The 21955-nt window shown below is 40.1% G+C and overlaps 1 protein-coding gene across 2 annotated transcripts in view; it reads right to left on the reverse strand.

Moving 5' to 3' along the window:
- Positions 1-21955, reverse strand: part of LOC137869090 (mediator of RNA polymerase II transcription subunit 13-like) — a 71131-nt gene that overhangs the window by 38206 nt on the left and 10970 nt on the right. For both annotated transcript variants that reach the window (XM_068706233.1, XM_068706232.1), the window contains exon 2: positions 17081-17318. In XM_068706233.1, the coding sequence (XP_068562334.1) occupies positions 17081-17318 (238 nt within the window). The remainder of the gene's footprint in view (positions 1-17080; positions 17319-21955) is intronic.

A 21955-nucleotide genomic window follows, 5' to 3' on the forward strand; every position in this document is an offset into this window, starting at 1 on the left:
TAGCACTCTGAAGTGCAAAACATCTTTCTTCCTTTAGATGCTGACTGAAGATAAACTAGGTGTTAAATATAGGGATGAATAAACACACAAATACTCAGGCTGTTCAGAGGAAAGCCAGTGACACTATTTCACAAACTTATGCTGGCAGAAAAGATTAAAAACCATCAAAAAGGAATAGACCTGAAACATTGACAGCTCCTCCTCTTTTCCTCCCACTTTTTCTTTGTATAAGTAGTTTTATCTCCTTCTAAACAACCATGACATCGACATGAGACTGAACTCTAGCCGTGCCTTCAAACTGGGAAGCTATCCATGTCCTTAAAGGAAGGTAGACTCGCATCATTTTCTCTCTGGCAGTGTAACCACACAGCCTCAGCTCACACCAAAGCACCACATCAGGGGAGGTTATAGACGAATGATCAGAAACGATGCGTTCGACTCGTCTTTTCCATTGGAAGCTTTAGTGAAGTTGGAGACTTAAGAGTGACTGCGACTCAAAGCAGCTTGTGTTTGCAGTCTGCAACACCATCTCAAGTGCATGAAGTCCGCTCAGGACCTTGATATTTTGAGTGTTGTTCAGGTAGAGTGAAGTGACGCTTCCCATGAATTCCCATTCATTCAGCTAAATAATGTGTCAAGAGTCAAGCACCTAGTGCTATGCACAATGCCAAATATCTAGCAAATTACAGCGCTAAAAGAAAAACACTTTAAAGTAGCACTTCAGGATTTAATGTGTGTACAGTTTCTGAATATTGTAGGTGTAACATTGTGTTAAGCAACAGAGAAACATAATTCATATTTTTGTCTGATTGTCAGATTGTCTGCTGCACAAAAACACAACATTTTAACATTACATTTAGACGTTTACTAATACACATTAAAATGAAACACTAGCAGATTAAAATATAAGAGCGCAATATCATTAATCACTTTTGCTAGAGCGGTGTAAAAGGGCACATTTCTGTGATGTTGACCCTCATGTTAAGCCACAGATACTTGAGCACCTCATTAGAAGTGAATGGGCCTCGAGGTGGGAGGCAGGGCAGCTATTGAGAGGCTTAGCGGGACTCCACTGGGCTTCCTAACTGCCACTAGAGGGGAGAGGGGAGAAAGGAGAGAGAGAAAGAGAGAGACTGACAGCAAGGCTCTCTCCATCTCTCTCAAGGATGAGAGAGAGATTGAGAGCTCTCCTCTCTTTCCAGGCTGCAGTTCATTCATGGTTGTGTCTGTGTTGGTCCCCTAGTCTGGTCCTTGGAGCACTTACAGTATGAGCATGCATTTTTCAGTGGAGTCTTGCAAAGCACTGCAGACATAAATTATAAAACAGCAAATCATCAAACAAGTCCTTAATATCTAGTAGCCAGATATGGCCTAATTGATCAGAAAGATGTAGAAATTAAAAGACAATAATTTAAAAACATGCTGCATGTTGCGGCCATAATTAAAACAAGCCAAATTTGAGTGGAGTCTGGCATTATGGATCAATTGCGTACTGTTGTACATCAGATGCTTGAACATTGATTGTTGATTCAGTTGTATCCATTTTGACCTAACAACACTTTGTATATATCATTTTGTAGATAATTATGTTTGTGTAATTTCAACTTTACGTAGCATTGTTGCAGAAAATGTGTCTTATCCAAAAAGGAAAAAGACAAACAAACTAAAAGTAGTTTCCACAGCGTTGTGAGGGAATCCTGCTTCAAACTCAGGAATGATCATTTCTGCTTTTGGCCTCACAAGGTCTCATTATCTGGATTTTTATGACAAAATTCCTCAGACTTCTCTGGCATCTGAGCAGAAAATGTGGTTATGGAGGATCAAGCATAAACACACACTGATGATGAAAGATGGCCCATCTTAAAAAGAGTGTGGGAATTCATTTCAGTGGCACCACCAGGCAGTTAGTTTAATCCCAACTGGTTCCAACATTGGACTGCTAGAACTGAAAAAGTACTAAAAGATAAACTTTACTGAATAATCCAAAAAACTACAAGTCCATAGACAGTAAAATGGAGGTGGTGTCAGTGACGTCACCCGTAGAGCCATTGAGAAGCTCAAAGTTTCGCTCAATGCCATCTTGGCAGTCACGACGCAGCCTAAATCAGTGCTAATCAAAAAATGGGCAAAGAGGTGGATCGGTGGTGGGGCTGAGGCGGCCCGGGTGAAGCAGCAGAGAAGACTGCTAGCGGTGAGAGACCTGAGGCAGAACCCACCTGTCACTCAAAGAGGCCACGCCCTCAATCGTAGCTAACTTTAAGACAAAAACGTTCTTTGTACCAGCCTGTAAACAGCTTTCTGTTTTCTGAAGTTTGACGACTACAAGGATTGACTTACTTTTGGAGACGGCCTCAAGTGGCCATTTGAAGAATTGCAGTTTTGGGCACTAGTGCGTTGGCTTCAGTTATTAGCACCGGAGTTTGTAGCTTGGTTTATTCACCATTATGGCCTTTCTTTAAGAACAGTCTATTAATAAGTACGGTACATATTGAAGAGCGTGACTACATTTAGACTCTGTTATGTAGCTTTTGCTAGCAGAAATTTGTTCAGAGACTTTCAGTATCAAAACAAATACATCTTCATGATTGCTAATTGTTTTAACAAACAGCTGAAGTCCCTATAGCTGGCTATGTGGAGACATTGATTGTGTGGGTAGTGCAGCACAAAATCAGCATTTCTATGCTGCTGATAAAAACGCCAGGGGAGAAAATCAATTTGACCGTTGTAGTCACTTGACGCCGGCTGAGAGGCCTCACAAACTGCAGATATCAAAGGCAGCTGGCTCGTCTTCAAAAAGAAGGATCAAAGGGAACAACAACAGTATTCATTCCATTTAATCCTCCATCATTTATTATACATGTATATATAGCTGAGATTTTAGAGTCATCTTCGGTGTTAAACAAATTTGGTTTTAGTCTGCACATCAAAATACTTATGTCCTGAAGCTAAATGTTAAAGTCTGAAATAAGATGTGCAGGAGGGCTATTCATATCTATCTATATAAACAACAACATGTTTCATTGTTTGTTTCTTAGCTCAAAGTACTTTGCGTTTTAACAACTATCTGCTACTATTGTCTCTGTAAGGATACAATAGAGTAATGTTTACCAGAGCAGAGAATTAATTCACTCTCCCTCCCTTTACCTAAAGCTGCATAGTATCAATGTCAATTATATTTATGTAGCCCAGAATAAGAAATAACAAATTTGCTCCAAAGGGCTTTACAGTCTCTACAACACACAGTATGACACCTGCTATCCCTTAATTCTGATTTAAAAAAACACCACAAAAAATCTTTAAAGTGATATAGCAGACATGTTTCAAACCAAATATAGTATATTTTTACCCATACATACAGTATATTATCTTATTGTATGCACAGAAGGTTGCATTGGCCTGACCCACTCTGAACTATCTGTACTATCAGTATGCTTTTAAGTTTTTATTGCACATAAATTATTATGGGTGAGAGTTAGCTCATGAATAAATGAAAATGACTTGCACTTGGAATTTAAATGTGAAATAGAAATGTGTAACCTCAGGCAAAATAAATATTGGCCCCACGATCTATACAGTATCTCAAACATTAATCTTCCATGCATGGAGACATATCAAAGACTGAGTTGAACGACTTCCGTGTGCCGCACATTTATCTTTCTTTTGGTTCCATTTCACCCCATAAAAGATCGAGGAAGGATTCCTTCTTTCTAACTTAAACATGAAGCCGCAAAGGCAAACGGAAGAAAAGTACAGAAACAGAGTCGGTTTGTTTTAAGGCATTCTTATAAACCTGTATTCTATATCAGCACTAGGTTGTTGATCCTCTTGAATGTCAAACAGAATTGTCATACTCTCCCTCCCTTGGTCTTCCCTCCGTCTCAGTTTGCCCACCCTTCAACTTTTTTCACCACACTTACACCGATTCCCTTCACTTCCTAATTCCCTCACAGCCTCTCTCTCTTCTTCTCTTCCGTCTACTTCTGCTACACTCTCTCGCCGTTGCTCTTTTAGTCCCTCAATCTCTTTCTGTGTCACACACTCTCTCTCTCTCTCCCTCTCTCTAAGACACACACACACACACACACACACACACACACACACACACACACACACACACACACACACAAAGCTCTCATTCTTTCAGTTTGCGGCTTTTCTTTCAAAACCGAAAGCTTGCGAAGGAAAAAAAACGTACACCCCCACCCCTTCTCGGTGCAGCTGGGAAACTTCACCCCTACCGTCTCATCTCTCTCTCTCTCTCTCTCACACTCACACTCTCTCACACACACACACACACACACACACACACACACACACACACACACACGGTGCAGGGTCAGGGGGTCACAGGCCACCACGCCCTGACAACCCCACAAGGGGTGGAGAGAAAAAGAGGAGGCGGGAAGGAAATCAGAGATTCTCAGTCCTTGCCCCACAAATTTACAGACAAGTAAACATGACTGAGGCAATTTTTTCCTGGGCTCTCAGTCTGCTTCCTTCAATCCTTGTTTCCTAGCTCACTTTCCCTCCTCTCTCTGTGCATCCAGGAAAAGTCGGAGAAAGGGTTTTTTCCCCTCACAAGCAAATTTTTCGTATTTGGAAGAACATCTGTGACCACAAACTGGACATTTGTTCATCCAGCCAGAAAGTAGGCACAGCCGAAGAACACACTGATCCTTTCTAACAGATTTGAGATGAGAAGGATGTGAACTGGAAGTGACCAATTTTCTAAATAAGTGTATGATGTATTTTGCTGACATGATGGCAAACAAGGAGCCTCAAAAAGAGGCAAGCAGAACAACAAACCAACTGCATATCTAACTGCCCAAAGAGAAATCGCAGATGTTCTTCTCTCCCTCCAAACAAACCACTTTTTTTCTTCTTTTTGAAGCATGAATTCCCGTCATACGCACGCTCCCCTCCCTTTCACTACATGCATCTCTCCCTCCCCCTCCCCCCTCTCTCTTCTTCTTCCCGCCCCTCCTCCCCTCTTTTTCTTGCTCATGTTTTCTTTTCTTTTTTTTGCTATCATGGAATCGCTACTTTCCACATGTGACTCACTTTTTCACCAGCCAAAGCCAGACAGGCAAAAAAAGAGAAATGCTTGTGTCTTCTCTCTGCCTCTCTGACTCTGTGTCCCTCTCAGTAGGTGAAGCAGCATTCCTTTATGGGGCTCTTATAACCTCCATAGGTCTCCCTCTTTCAGTGAGGTTGTTCGCTATTGAGACATGTGTCAGCCGGGCGACCTAGTTCCCGATTCAAGGAAAAATTGGGAGGCTAATTATTCATTCCCGCTGTGTGAGTTTTGCTTCTGAGAGCTGTTCCTAAGACAAACCCTGAAGGAATAAAAAGAAGGAGTAGGCCTTGATTGGCAACCGTACACCCCCACCTTTTATTTGCCAAGGAACTGAGCGTGCTCGCAGACATTCGCCACCCTAACATCACAGAAAGCAACCCCAAAAACAAGGGAGGAGAGAAAAAAAATAAAGCACAACAAAGCCTGAAAAGAGGAGGAGTAGCAGGAGGAGGGGGAGGATGGAGAGAGGGCTGGAAGAGGCGGGTGTCAGAGGAAAGAATGAATGCCAAGTAAAACTTGTTGACACAGAAAAGGGACTTGAGAATCATTTTAAATCAAGGATGGACTTTGTTTTTAATACAAAATAACATTATTAGAGAAAGATCTTCCAACATTTTCTCTCTTTAAATAGTTTAATCATTTTCAACTGATTCAATAAAGGCATAAACCTGAGGTGTGCTTTTTATTTCATCAGTAAAGGGATACATCTCAGAGCAACATGCAGTAAAATTATATCATTGAATCAATGGAAAAGGCCAGTGATGGTGAATATCTGCTTTGTACTTGTAAATGTTAGGTTGCTATTCTCACCCATTTCGCTTGGAAACAACTCAAAGAAAAATACCTCTCAACAATCACAGGAGTGTTTCACTTACTCTCTTTTATTCACTTCCCGCCTGCTTTATTTTACCCTAATTGACCCGCGTGGCCCTTGTCTTGTTAATCTTTAACGCCTTTCATTCATTTCCTATTCACCTCTTTATGACTACAAGTCATAACCTTAAAAGGCTTCCTAACTAAACCTGTGTGCAAAGAAATTACCACTTTCACCCACATTATCAGGTCGGATACACACTTCTCTGTCTGCTCACTGGCACCTGTTCTGTCTGACAGTATTCAACATGCATTCTGGGAGGATCGGTTCAACGTGTTTGCACACCTCATCATTTCTGCTGTGCATGCAGGGATCACACTGGCACAATGCTAAGCAGGGAGAGCAAATGCTGCAGAGCTTCTGGAGCATCACCTGTGACAATCTCACTTGATTTTCTTCTTCGCTTGTTAATTTGCCGCCGTATAGTACCATTATGACGATATCAGTAACACTGGTTGGTGGAGACGGAAGAAGACTGAAGGGGGAAAATAACAAAGAGAAGTAAAGGGGAGAGATGGGATCATAAAACACATCATAACTCTCAACTACTTCCCAGATCTTAAAAGTTTTACATATTATGATGGCCCTGAGATTGTGTCAGCCCCAGTATAACCGTAAAGGTTGGATTTCACAGTATGCAGTATATTCAGCTGCTCACTGTCACCATCAAAATGATCAGTTGGTTACAATTCACAGTAGAGGAGCCGGCACGTTAGGATCACCGGTTTGAATCCTGGCTGAGATAATCAGGGAGGTGAAATGGACACTGGTCTCCATTCAGTTAACAACTGCTGCTGAGATGCACTTCAGCAAAACACTTAATCCGTCAGTGATTCAAGGTGGGCCGTAAGTAGAAGATTGTGGCAGCACTGCACTGACTGGATATGATAGTGCTTTCAGGTGGATAGGTGCAAATATTTGTCGCCGTATGAGGAGGCTGCTGTAAATTGCAGCTTTAAAAATTTGCAGTAGAAAAATAAAAATATAGCACATTAAAGGAATAGTTTGACATTTTGAAACATGTTTTCAATTCATTTCTTAATGAGAGTTACATGAGACAATCATTACCACTCACATTTAAAACTACAACCAGCAGAGAGTTAGCCTGGCTTAAGACTAGAGACAGAGTGAAACTGGCTCTGTCCAAAGGTGAATCCTCCTACCAGCATCATTAAAACTCACCGTTTGTGATGTTATATCTATAGCCTGACCCACATTTGACTTTCGAGACTGACACTTTTCAGATCTGATCAATATAAATATATATATATATTTATATTTATATATAAATATATATATATATTTATATTTATATATAAATATATATATATATATTTATATATATATTTATATATATATATATTTATATATAAATATATATATATATATATATATATATATTTATATATAAATATATATATTTATATATAAATATATATATTTATATATAAATATTTATAAATAAATAAATATATATTTATATTTATATATAAATATAAATATATTAATAGATATAGGTCTGGCTCTAGTCAGATCTCGTTTGTTTATTATGCAGAAAAACTTAAGTGCAGACATGTTACACAGTTTCTTGACAGGGTGCAGGGACTTCCTGGAGTTTTGTTAAAACCGTGAGGTTGCCAGACAACCAGCGGAGACAAGAAATATTTCAGCACTTAACTCCCCGTAAATCTTGTTTACACTTTAGTATGCGTCTTTTCCAAAATGTCAAACAGGAGACAGACTTTTAAATGCTTTACTTGAAGAGGATGTATATGTTTAAATAATTGTCTTGAATTGAATACTGTATCATATCTGGTGTTGTTCTGATGGTAAACTGGTAAAACAAACAAATAGTCCTTTGAAGTTTCCATCTGCTGCATCTTTTCTTTTGTAATGCAGAACATGTCTTTCTAAGTGACTGTGACAGTCCAACCTCTTTAAAAACAGGCATGCAGTGTCAGGTGCACATAATTAGAACAAATCAAACACTCCTCTGGTGTAAACAACAAACAAACTTTCTCAGTAAAATACATGAAATGCTCCACATGTCAGGAATTCAGTCTGCTCTTGTGCACAGCAGAAGGTGCCCTGAATGAAACTTTAAGCGGTGAGCTCCGAGTGTAAAATTACATTGGTTTTGATCCAGTTTTGAATAATAAAGAGTCCCTAAAATAAACAGGATATGGACGGGAACAATTGTGTACGGCACATTATTAATGGAGCATCTTGGCCAGCAGATCCATAACAGTAATAACCTCAATCTAACCTGTATTTCTGAAGCAGGTGGCAAGTAGTGAAGAGGGTTTGTCTCCACAGGCCAGATTATGAGTTCACAGCCAGACGTGGACAGATGGAGGCAGAGGTTAGCCCTCCTTCCTGCGCTTTGCTTCACATACACACATTTGGCAAACGTTTTTTCACAGGACAATTACCTTGCGACCTCTGCCAGCCCACACACACACACACACACACACACACACACACACACTTGGCCAATTACGGACACACACAAGGAATGATAACAGTCACAGTCAAGCCACACACACAGAAACCTGTTATGGTGTGCGCATACACACTCCACAACCCCTCCAGCTCCGCAAAATATGGCAACCAGCGCTGTTTATGAAGGGCACAGCACCCAGCTGCAGCTTTCTAACACAGAAGACAGACAGACTGAGATGCTCCCGTACATATTTGGCAGAGTTGTTTTGGTTTTGTTTTGTTTAAACCCAGTGCCTGAAGTCATGTCCAATTCACTCCCTCTCTCTGTTCTGTTAATTCCATTATCTCTGATTATTTTCTCATAAGCATTGCTGCTCTAATCCACTTGTTGGTCACATATCTTTGTAGCACCAGCCAACCGCTGAGCTGATAATGGTTATGCATGACATGGGTTTTTAAATCAGCCCTGTCTCGCTTGTTCTCATTTTGACTGGTAACTGTGATGACAGCAGAGACACACCGAAGGATACTGAGAGTCATTTTAAAGTAAGATAGTGTCAAAGAGTGCGTTGCAGGTGAGTGATTTAGTAGTTTATTTAAAGATGTGGTGTTACTGTAAATCATCTCTCCACTGCCTTGCATCCCCTTGCTTCTTAGTTAGTAATTTTTTTGGGGTTCTTGAATTAAGTATGCACATAATTTCTCTGAGACAGTGTGGTTAAGACTCCCGTCTCTGGAACAACATTCACCCCCAGCTAGGATTGATTCCAGTCACAATCTTTTTTCTGCTGAATTTCCCCTACTTTGTATTCCTCTCAGCTTTACTACAGTTTCAAGAAAGAAAAGGAAAACTCAGGGTGGTGGAAGGCTGACTCTTGGTTTAAAAAAACAACAAAAAAAACATATAGATATTTCCACTGGGAGCCTTACTATGCAGGAAACGCATCCTAAATCTTAAATCCCATGAATAATAACACTAATTTAATGTGATATGGGTCTGATGCACAAGATTAATATATTTCAGCAACCTCAAATGAAATGATTCTGATCATACAGCATAGATAAACACAGTGGAGTGCTAAGTGAATGGCTCTCTAACGCTTCCTCCTGCTCCTGCATTCACCTTGACCACACGCTGTTTTTGTGGCACACAGGAGCACCGCCTATGGTGTTATCAAAGTCATCAGCCCGTAGTTTTTCCGCTGCAGATATTCCTAACTAGATAACGCGACACCCACACACTCCTCTGCAAATCCATGATCAATTCAATTACAGTACTCTTGTCTCGTTAGGAGTTGAGCGTATTTGTGGATTGACAAACAAAACTGACATTTTCATTTTAGTGATGTAGCTGATGCTTTTTTTTAATGCTGAAGTGCAACAGCAGAATTATTTGAAATTCTTAAATTAAGCCACCAACCCACTGTAAGGGCTGCTGTAGGGTTTAATGCCTGCACAGCATATGTAACACTCATTACTGACTGAGCCTTTATTTTTGATGAAGGCAATCTGAAAATTTAATGAAAGCTTTGTTTGAGGATTGTTTTTTTACACATTTTTGTACACTGGGAATGGAAAAATAATAAAAACTGCATATCAAACTGAGCTTCTAACCATTACAACAGCCTATTTACTTCCTTTTAAACTAAAATCCTGGGAGAAGGACAGCAGGAATCAATGGTAAGAGGTTTATCAAAACTAGACCATTTTGTAAGCAAGACTGAGATATGACTCAGAAATAGGTTTTGAAGTTGTTATGGAGACGAGGTAATGACTCATGCTCATCTAACTCAGGTGGGAAAGTCAGTCCTCCACAGGGAGGAAAGGAGGCTGCAAGGCCACTGCAAGGAGAGGGATAAATAATTGGACAATTGTATCAGAACAGAGAGCGTGGACAGAAGTCTAGGTCATGGCCTGAAAGTACAGTATGAGTTTTGTTTTTAAAGTCAGCACAGCAGGAGCAATGCGACAAGGGAAACGTAGGGACACTGAGGACAAGTCTGGCTGCAGCTGGATGAGATACAGGGACTTAAGAATTATATAATGTGGTTGTGGATAGTCTCATTTGGGAGATATGTTTGGTTCAGATCATGGCTATGATGTTGGACTCGCAGAGCAGTGTGTTATCCAAGTCACTGCAGTGCTGTCACTATTGACAGGGAAGGCTTGCATAGGTTTTGCCAAAGAAAAACAGCAGCACAGTCTTGTCAAGGTTGAGCTAAAGGTGGTGGACAAGCATCCGACTGGAGATGTCAGGGAGGCAGGAACAGACGAACACTGCTCGGCTTAGATGAAACTTTACCAGTCCCCATGTGTCACACTCCCAGCTGTCAGAGGATAGCAAGTAAAAGGTAGAGTGTTGCTGGTCTCAGAGCAGCAGGAAAAGTTATGTGATATGAAGCAAGAGCCAAAGACTAGAGACTAGAAAGAGAAGAGGTGGAGGCCCAGGAGTGAACCCTGGGGAACTCCAGTGAAGGTGATGAGCATTGAAAATAGTCTGCAGTCTAAGTTCAATGATTTGGAAATACAACAATTATTAACAGATGACTGTTTTATATAATACAGAAATTTGAGAAAATTAACTAAACAATTAATAAAAAACAGAAAACCCTCATGTTAATCCCATATGACACCTTCATGCATTCGAGATGGAATATCTTCTACCAGTACATCCTACTAAGCTTTCTTTGTTTCTTTCAAAGTAATTGTTGTAATTATTGATAGATAACATCAAGGCTATGGATTTGTTAGCAACTACACTCCCTGTATCAGACTCTGAATGTTGTGTGATCTGATCGTACAAATGCTACAGCTTTGTCATTAAATTTCCAGTTGGTACAACAGATAAAATACACAAAGAAAAAACACACCTAAATGTTGGCCATATATGAGCACCACACTGTATTTATTTTAAAGGGGATGAATTACATCTGCACTTTGAAGGCTATAGTGAGCTATCATTTGTGCCCATCCTTAGTCATTCGTCTCTCAGATCAGAAACACCTTAATTCTAACCAGGTTCCTCTTGATTTCAAGTTTAAATGTGTCATTGAAAGCCTACTGACTAGCCCTTTAAAGCAGTCTTTTTTTCATGGCAGATAGTTTGGCATATCATAGCATGAAAAGCACAGATGTAAATAATAATATTAATGCCAGACCTTTGGTATAAGATGTGTTTGGCTCATTGTCATGGCTCACAGCTTAATTTCCATAGAACGAAGCCATCATCAATGGTATTATCAATGTTGTAATGTGACAAGTCAAAATATCCGCCTAGAAAAAGGCTCACACACCTAATGTACTTTGACAAAACAACAATGTTGTGTTTTCAGTATAGCCGATACACTTCTGCTGGATAGGCAAGGCTAAGATTGTATGTACATTCTTACATTAACCATTGTGTGCATGTATGAGTACTACATGTATGTGTGTCTGTGCATGCCAGGCTGCATACAAGCGTGCGTGCGTGCGTGCGCATTTATATTTATGTCTCATGTCCAAAATATGTCACTTTGTGTCTGGCTGTGCTGGCAACATGCTGACGACTCAGCCGATTCAACACATTAATCCTGGTTCCTCTCAAACTGTACTTAACCCACACACACTGCCATCTGATTTCAAGACAGCAAGCCACAGTGTGTCGAAACACTTATCACTGAACCAAAGACAATATCAGAGAGTGCTTGAGTACAGTGAGAGAGGAGCAGTGAAGTAACACTAGATCATAGCTGCTCGCACTGCTGGCACGATCTCAATGGCATGATTTATTTAGACTAGAACAGTTCTACACGGCTGTCACACTGTAGGATTCATGGCTTCTCCATCACGACAGCCACCATAGTCAGAAGGTTTTTGATTAAATTTTATTGTGGTTATTTCCTCTATTTGCAGCAGTGTTTGTGATGAAATCAAATTAACTCAGGGGAGTCAGCCAAAAATCAAACGGCCCACTTGGTGCCAATGAAAAGCGGGTAGTTTGCAGGACTTCCAGATCAAGGCTCTGTCTCTAGAAGGATGAGCTTTTAGTAATGGCCAGCAGCTGCCAAGCCATTGAAACAGAGTAGTTTAGCGATGCATTTGATTGGACGGCTAAAAAAAGTGGGCGGGTTTCGAATGTAGCTTGTTATGGAGCTACAGAGTACTGTGGCTCCATACACAACTCCCTTGTCGCTAAAAGTTGCAGATCGATTGATTGAAGCATGTCATATTGTAGGTTGAAATCGGTCGGTGCTAATTAACGTAAGCAAGCGTCATATTGTACAGGAAGAAAAGATGACAGGACTTTGATATAAAAACACGAAGAAATTTATTTTTGTAAATTTGCATATTATGTTTAATAGGTGCACAATATGACCAGTAATATGACCAAAAATGGTTAAAGGGCATTTTTCATTTAATCCCGACTTTAATGAGGGACCTAATTGGAGCTGATTTAAATAATATCTAAAAATTTGAATGACAGTTTTCACTCACAGCACTTGTGGATGTCCAACAAGCTTTTGTGTGACAGCTAAAGAGTTCTCAGCTACAAAACAACATAAACTCTATCATTTCTAAATAAAGGCATAATACTGTGAAGGCCTTACTCTGTGTTCCTGTTACCTGTCAGCAGGTATATTTGTCCTCTTAACTTCCATTCAGATTATTTCTAAATTGACCTCACATCTCTCTGCACCCTCTCTCTACCACATCAACTAAATGTATCCTAATCCCACCTGTTGGAGTGCAGCCCGTTTGTGAATGTGAGACTCCTCTCAGTTTCACAGGTCACAACACAATATTTATATTATTTATATCTGTCTAATAGCTGCTGGCGGGCATACTGAAAACTAATGAATGCACTTTAAATATAATGAGGTTGTATTTTTCTACATTGAATTACTAAAAAAACAAACAGCAGGAGGGGACTTTCCTGAGTTGGTGTACTTCTTTAGTTCAACAATTTTGACACTTTTAATGTGTGTTGTGATTATGATAAATAGCAATTTAAGAGGCTTGTTTTTTCAGCTGGTTGTAAAATTGTACGAGCTGTTTTTTTGGGATTCTTGTTTGGGGATGTTAGGCAACATCCTCGCCTTTACAATTGCATGGCAAATACACCTCTGACAATTGCCCCATTCACTGCTCGGCTGTCAGACGAGACTCAGCCAGCTAATTTAAAACATGCCAATTTACACTGCTTTAATATTTTCTATTTGATTGGAAACATTGTTAACCTGCTGATCATTCACACTAAATGTGCCTGACAAGCTGACAGCTTTAGCTGTTCAGGCAAATGTGTGTAAATCAGCATTTCTGATTGGATGAGTAAGAATAAAAACACGACAATTTCTTATATGAATATGACATGTATTAGCAATAATAGTTGTTCCTTTGTTACAACTGGCTTCTACTTTTGATATGATCAACAGACAACAATGAAAACAGTGACTGTGAGTACTTTTTGTCTTAAAGAGAAGGAGAAAGGGAATATTTTACATTATGGTGAGTCGACGACTGTATTTAACAAGCATTTTGGATCAGAATGTGACAGACCAATGTAAACTCAGAATAATTTTTAGGCAAAGCTGAAGAGCAACCAGTGGCAGAAGAAGTACTCAGACCCTGTAAAAGTGACAATACAACAACGTAAAAAAAACATAATTACGTTTAAGCGAAAGTCCTGCATTTAAATTCAGGTAAGTATTTGAATCAAACCATTTGAGAAGTTTAGAGGGGAAATGTCTCCTTGGTTGAGCTGTTAACAAATCACAGACATCTAAAATGTGACAAGGAAAGTAAGACACTGCTTTTTAGTCAAAGAACCACTAGTTTAATCTTTAATAGCATATTGTACTTTGAAAGTCTTTAAGTAAAGTCTTGATCTGAAAAGTAACTATGGTTGTCAAGTAACTGTAGTGGAGTAAAAAGTACCATATTTCTCTCTGTAGGTAGAAGTAGAAGTAAAAGTTGCATAAAATGTTCTTCCTATAATATTCAAGTCTATAATATTCAACAAGCACCTCAAAATTGTACACCAGTAGAGGAGAAGTACAGTCCCCACAGATGACTGTCAGGACTGAGCCAGAGCCAAGTGAATCTGAATACCATGATACCACTTGAACTGAACCTTTTGTCAAAATAGGAGAAAAATGCTTTGTGATGTAAAAACAGATTTCCACATTATGCCAACACTGCATTCAAACTGAAGATTGAAGCTCTAATATCGCATGTCTGCTTTCATACACAGCAGCAAAGGTTACTTAGCTCATGTCAATATATTTTTTCATGCAATGACCAAAGGGAGAAATCACAGGAGGAACAGACTGACACGAGAGAGAGAGACAAAAGAGGAAGAAGTCAAGGCGACATGAGGGAGCGAAATCTAACACATAAAACATTCCCACAGCGAATAGAACTTCAGGTGTGTAGCTCCTTAAGACTCGTTAAAACACAGATAGTCCCTGTGTTACAACTGATTCTAATTTGGAGGAAATCCATCTTTAATTAACAATTATCAACTTGTTCTCACACCCCAAGTGCTATTTTCACTGCTTAATAGGGACTGTACAGGGAAACCTCTGAGATTTTACATTAGAAGTAAAGAAGTCTTATTATCATAATTGTATGCAGCATGTGTGCGTGTGTGTATTTGATAGTAATCCTCCTGAAGAGTCCCTCCTCACTAACATAGGCTCTCCATAGCAGCCCAGTGTGATGTTAAATTAGTGGTAATAGCCTTTGAATTCAAAGACTGGAATGGCCATTAGTCATAATTTGAGATTCATCGGTCTCAAAACATTCGGCCATTTTTCAAACCAATAATGTCAAACAAATAATAGAGAATTTAATTGCATTGCATTGTTTGGGGGTTTTGAACCGTTGAGCTGGCAAAACAAGACATCTGATGACATCAACTTAAACTCAAGGAGATAGTGGAGGACATTCTTTCACAATTTTCTGATATTTCATAAATCGATTCATCGATAAAGTTATCAGCAAATTACAAAAATACACCAGCAGCAGTGATGAAGACAAAATGTCAGAACATTCCAATTGAATTGTTTCTTCTTAGAAATCATGTTCCCCCAAAATAATTTAACTTGACCGAGAGTAATATATTGTTTTTCTGTGTAAATGTAATAAATTGAGCATTAGCAGAGTACATCTTCACGACCTGCATAGATATAAAAACAAATCCTCCAGACTGACACATCTTCAATCCTAAATTATCAATAGCTGTAAAATATAATGAGATAAGCAGAGATTATTATTAACTTTATTAGATCTCAGTGTGCTACTCAAAGGGAGTTATATTTGACAGTTTAGGCTGCCAGCTGTGACAGTTTACAAATTGGTGAGGTAATGCTAAAATCTCATACCGCTACATACTTGTTATGTGGCTTCTTGCGATACATTTTTGACTCTGGATGCCCAATTCCTGCCACTCTGTGCTCATCACACTGACTCTGTGTGTTTTGTGATCGCTATCATCCTCTGTGGTTCTTTTAAGATCAGTGAGCATTACAGAATAAAATGATCAAAAAGGACATTTCATACCAGAGTCAGATGACGTTTGCTTTTACATGATTAGAGACATAGTTTGGATGTTTGGCGGTTTTGGGGAAGCAAAGAAATATGTTAGACTAGCGTCTGTTATTGATGCAAAGAAAGCTCAATTGAAATGTACACCGTATCTTTCTCTATTAGACATCCTGGTGCAGTCTGAGTAACGGGCTCTCCCCAACAGCAGTAAGAACATCTGTCAAATATCTGCTGCAGTGCCTGTGAGGCCTTTTCACATCAAGTCAGCTTTAAGAGGTAAGGACTGAAATTCTCACTATTGCTTCAACCTCTCCATCCAATATTCCTGCTTTTTGTCCCCTCCTGACTGTTGTTCTGCTAAACCAAACCCAATATAATCCCTCTCCCATTTCCTCCTCTCCCTGTCTTCCAGAGGCTTAGTCGATATGTTAGACTTCTACACACGTGCGCAGTGAGATAATGAAAATGTTTCTATAAATAGGGACAATAGTGCTGACAGTAGCACTCTCTCAAGTGAGATATCTCAGTGTAATTTTCACTCACACACACACACACACACACACACACTGTAAATACCGGTGCTGAAAATCTCCTCCTATTGCTGTGTGCTTCATCATAGTGATAGTCCTGAAGCAGCAAATAAACACTTGAGTTGCAAAGCAAACACAATTTAGATATGTGCTATATGAGGCTCAAATATAGGACTAGATCAATGCACCCTACACATCTTAAACAAACAGCACGCAGCTTGAATCTGCAGCAGGCTAAACAGCTTGAATCTACATAATACTGAACACTGTTCTGTGTTAGACAATACAGCTCCTGTATAACATGCAGGCGCTTTGTTACACTATAAAACACAAAATATATTTGCCACTCATACAACTCAAACTCATGTTGGACATCTTCACACAACACATATTTCACTACTTCAGTCAGTTTCACAAAATCAACAACCTGCTAAAACTGCAGGGCGACTGTATTCCGCGTAATCACTCAGTCTATATATCCAACGCAGCATAGTAAAAAGCAACCATAAAATCAAACAGTCTGTACAAGCCTCTAACCTAAACTTTCAGATCATAAATAGAAGTTGAAGAGAAGACGGATGGGAGGAGAAATAACTGAGATGGATAGAAAAGCTCTTTCATTCTCTTTCTCACCTTCCAGCTCATGATGAATGACGTCCGAGAGGTTGGGCTCTTCGCCCCACCAGAAGATCCACAGCTCCTTGGCGTCGGGCTTGATTTTGCGTCGCCACACACACAGCAGGTTGGCCTGCACGCAGCGCATGAAGCTGCGCAGGACGGGGTCGTCCTGGGCCGGGGCTGAGATCACCGGCCCGTACTCCCCGCTGCCACGGAAGCTGTAGCAACGCCATTTAATGCCCGTCAACTCCGCCTATGGGAGGAGAGAGAGAAATGATTCAAGCTGTGAACAGTCCTTTAACAACCTTAATATATAATACAGCATTGTTTTTATTTGCAGTGACTAATAAAGTCATTTCACTGCCTTTACTCCAATCATTGTTAAGTGTAATGTAAATGTTGAAACAATTAGTTGATTCATTGATAATAAGCAATTATCTTGAGTAATGTTTCAAGCAAAAACACCGAATATTCTCTCATTTATGCCTCTCCAATGTACTGCTTTTCTCTGTTTTATATAATTGTAAATTGAATATCTTTTGGTTTTGTATTGTCTAATATTTAAGTCATCATCTTGGGCATTTTTATTTTATTTTGTGACATTTTACAAACCAAATAATTGAAACAAGAAAATAAACTGTATATATTTTCATACTGAACGTAATCGTTAGCTGCAACCATAAATGTCATATATAATTGTAATTCATTATTGTTAATCAAGAACTTCAAGAAGCATGTTTTCACTTCACTATCAAACATTTCACATCCAGTAGATGGAAAAGAAAAGAAAAACAACCGTTACGCATAAATCCATAATGTGAAAGCAGCCTTATTAGTGCGGTGCTAACCTTGAAGTACTGCACTTCAGTAAACACGGATTTCTCTCACATGAAAGAGAGCAGCAGACAATGCTGATTCAATCAATAGCTGTACTGACTCTGTCCAATTATGTTATATTTTCACGGGCTCCCTGTTTACACGGCTATGATCCCTGTGTAAATGTTTCAACATATTTAACATCTCCCTGTTGTGTTGTTATTTAACTGAATCCTTCACTCACTGCTGTTGATGCTGTAAAGATACGATAAAGTGTGTGGAGAGAAGAGGTGGAGAGTGACGGCGAGACATAAAAAGGTGGCCTTGAGTGAAATGCAGGGAATGAACTGCTACAGGAGGGAGAGCGTTGAAATATAGAAGGGCGCTACAGAGAGTGAGACGTGAGGAGAGGAAAAGAAGTTGGGGTCAATGACTGGAGCCCGGCCCAACAACTGACATCTTCTCCATTTAATCTCATGGGATGATAGGTGTTCATGTTGACTATTGCAGACTTGGTCATGGAGGCGCTTTGCCATGACACATTTAGTGATGAGCCAAACTTCTACTTCCATATTACATTTTGTAAATGAGCATACATATGTGTGCGCACACACGCACACACACACACACACACACACACACACACACACACACACACACACACACACACACACACACACACACACACACACACACACCAGTGCCCTTGTGATGCTCATGTGTGCTTTGGAAACTCTTTTTCATGTTTGTTTGTGTCCTTGTGTTTGTATTTCTGCATGAATGAGTGGAGCGCACAAAAGGCATTGTTGAACAGGACAGAGATTTGGCAGGCAGGGGGGGAAATCTCTCGGTGCGTCGCGCTGCCCTCCTCTCCTGTGTTCACCCAGCTGTGAGGATCATGTTTGGCATACTGGCTCTGGCGCCAAGACACCCAAGATCGGCTGTGAGACGGAAAAAATACTGACTCATTTTTAACACGGGGACAGGTAACAAGGAGCAGCTCAAAGATAATTAAAGCCTGCAGTGTCTTTGAGTGGGTGAAGAAAAGGAGGCTCCATAGCTTTGATGATCGTAGAGAGAGAGAGAGAGACTTACTACGCTTGTGTGTGTTTTCAGTGTTTGTACGCAAGGGTCGCAGGGTTGTGTCCGAGTCAAGAATCCAGCCAAAACCATGCTATCGAGGAAGCCGGTGCATGTACTGAAAACACACACCGCAGCATCTTATCAGTGAGTGTACACCAAGGTATGCACATGACCCCAGGAACACCCTCCTGACTGCAGAATGGACCCATAATTACAAGCATGTCCCTCATGTAATGACAGTGTGTGTAATGGGAGATATAAACATTGGCGCTGTGATAAGCCAAGCCCTAAAATTAGCCATGACAAGGTCAAGGATGCTGTTTCTCCCAAAGCAAAAGAGGAAGACATCTGCTTGCACTGCCTCGTCACTCCCAGTCAATGTCAAAAGTTCCTCCGCTGTTTGACACAGCTGTCTGCTGCTACTGAATCAGGAGCGGAGACGAGGAGGCGAGGAGAAGTGAAATGTCAAAAAAATATATTCACAATAAAGGCGTACCAGTTGTTGGTTTTATAGGGCAACACATGCTCTCTGCTGAAGTGGTTGTTAAAGATCCCCTCTAGACATGTTTTTAACATAAAAACACACTGCTTGCTTGGTTTCATCAGCTCTGTTAAGCTGTACTCAGGCACATTGATGCTTTCAGCTAAATGCTAACATGAATGACAATGCTGCTGTATAGCAGGTGTAATGTTTACAATGCTTACCATCTGATTGTAGCACGTTAGCCAATTAACACTAACTTAACACATAGTACAGCTAAGGTTGATGGGAATGTCATTGATTTTGCAGGTATTTAGTCATAAACTTTTTTGGATTTTGGACAAATTGAAATTTTGACTAGATGATGCCGCTATTAAGAGATCACCAGTGTTATTACAATTCCTCCCGAGGGTGACATGAATGTGGTGGGCACCAAATTTCATGGCAATTCATCCAATAATGCCACCAATGTGCAAGAGAAAAAGTCAGGGCATCCACAAATTCAGTAAGGTGCATCTTCTGGGGACCATAAATGTCTGTACACAATTTTACAGCAATCAAAGTTATTTCAGTCTTGGACCAAAGGCTTACAAACCAACCGACATTACCATCCTTTTTGTAGCCATGCCGCAAGCAAAATCCATTCAATTACATCTCCTCTTTCTCCCTCATTGAAAAACCCAGAATCTATGTATACCGTACACAAATATTGTTGTTTGTAAGTGTTTAACTGCTTGACTTTTATGTCTCCTACCCCTTCAATAAAAAGTCCATTCTTAGTGTGTGTGTGTGTGTGTGTGTGTGTGTGTGTGTGTGTGTGTGTGTGTGTGTGTGTGTGTGTGTGTGTGTGTGTGCTGCATCACACGTACGTTACATACCAAATCAATATCAAACTAACTGTAATGTCAGAGATGTAAGGTGAGCACAGAGAAACTGATATCAGCCTTCTAGTGTCACAATGCACATACATTATTCTTCACAGTGAAGGTCAAACATTCATATGCAGTAACAATAACCAAAACACATTTTTGAGTGGAGGATGGCTTTAAGGCAAAACCTGTTCACTTTCTAGTGCAGAAATATGGCCTACAGGCCTGTTATTCCTCCAATAACAAGTTGTATTTTCAGGTGACGCATTGTGCTAAATGGCCACAGGCCGCACTATGACTTTCAAACACGGGCTGTGTATTTGTTGGCCATGTGTAAACCACTAACCTAACACCCTGCTGAACTCCTGGGGAGGATTAGATGTGGTATAGTTGCAGGAAGAGGAGCAGGGCTACAGTCACATACTTCCAAGCAGATCCACACACACACACACACACACACACACACACACACACACACACACACGACAGCTGTGATGATGCGCAGACCAGAAGTGCTCAAAGATACTGACATGCATCAGGAGGCATACAGATTTTCCGGCTGATGTCCAGTTATTTGTCATTGATGACAGCTAAAATCTGCCTACATGCAACCACATGTATGGAGACTGTGGCGTCGCAGTAATACAAGTGATAACAATCAGCTAAATCTTACATTTGTATGAATAAATTATCACTTGTAACACGAGAGAAAGCAAGAAGAAAAAAATCTGTCAAGCATGTCGTTATCATCTCTGCAACTTCGGTGACAGTTCCTGTCCCACAAATAAAAAGAACCTTTATTATTTGTTTTTAGTTCTTTCAATATTATTCATGAAAGAAACAGGGGGTGAATGTTGCTGAAGTGCTGCTTAGATTATTAAGGTGTAATACATTTTGTGTGCAAGTGTCTGCCAATCGGACGATAAAATATACCAAGCACTGGGCTTATAAGTGGTGTAAATGCAGCAATATTGTAATAGCATAGTGGAGAGGGTTAGGCAACTGTGATTTTAGTCTCATTAATCTGTGAAGAAATATATATTTTTGTGTCACGAGCGGTGGTGATGTGCGTTTGGTATATGTTCGTTGAACAAGCAGACAAAAAAGGAGAGCAAATGTGTACCCAAAGCGGCAAAGTCCTTACAATCCTTCAAAGCGTGAAAGAGCAAATCAGCGATTATTGTAGGCAGAGGTCTCCGTCTCTTTTAAAAACTACCACGGGGGTAAAAAGGGGAAGAGGTCAAGGAAAAAGAAGGTGGATTTTGTTTCACTGTCAATAAAGCCGGCACTTCTCCAAGCCCCTTGTACTGTTGGTTAGCTGGTTCAATTTCTGATTGAGTGCAGGACCGAAAACAAGAGCTTTTCCTCCCTTTGCTAAGACGGACCAAAGCTTTGACCTCACTCTCACCTCCATTATCTTTCTTGTCTCCACTCTCCCTCTCATCTCTCAGCACTCTCTCACTGTCATGGATGACTATTGAATACACCCAGGAGTATCTCACGCTCTCCCTCTTTACTTTGTGTTATTCCTCTCTTTATGTCCTTTTTGTCAAGTAAACAGAAAATATAAACAGCCAACCTTATGTTTCCTGAATATTTTTGTGTTAGCACAGAGGAGGTGGACATTTGTGCTCCATTTGT

The sequence above is a fragment of the Cebidichthys violaceus genome, unplaced genomic scaffold (assembly GCF_023349555.1).
Source record: "Cebidichthys violaceus isolate CVI_PGR_0920_01 unplaced genomic scaffold, fCebVio1.0.p SCAF_12, whole genome shotgun sequence".
Classification (NCBI taxonomy): domain Eukaryota; kingdom Metazoa; phylum Chordata; class Actinopteri; order Perciformes; family Stichaeidae; genus Cebidichthys; species Cebidichthys violaceus.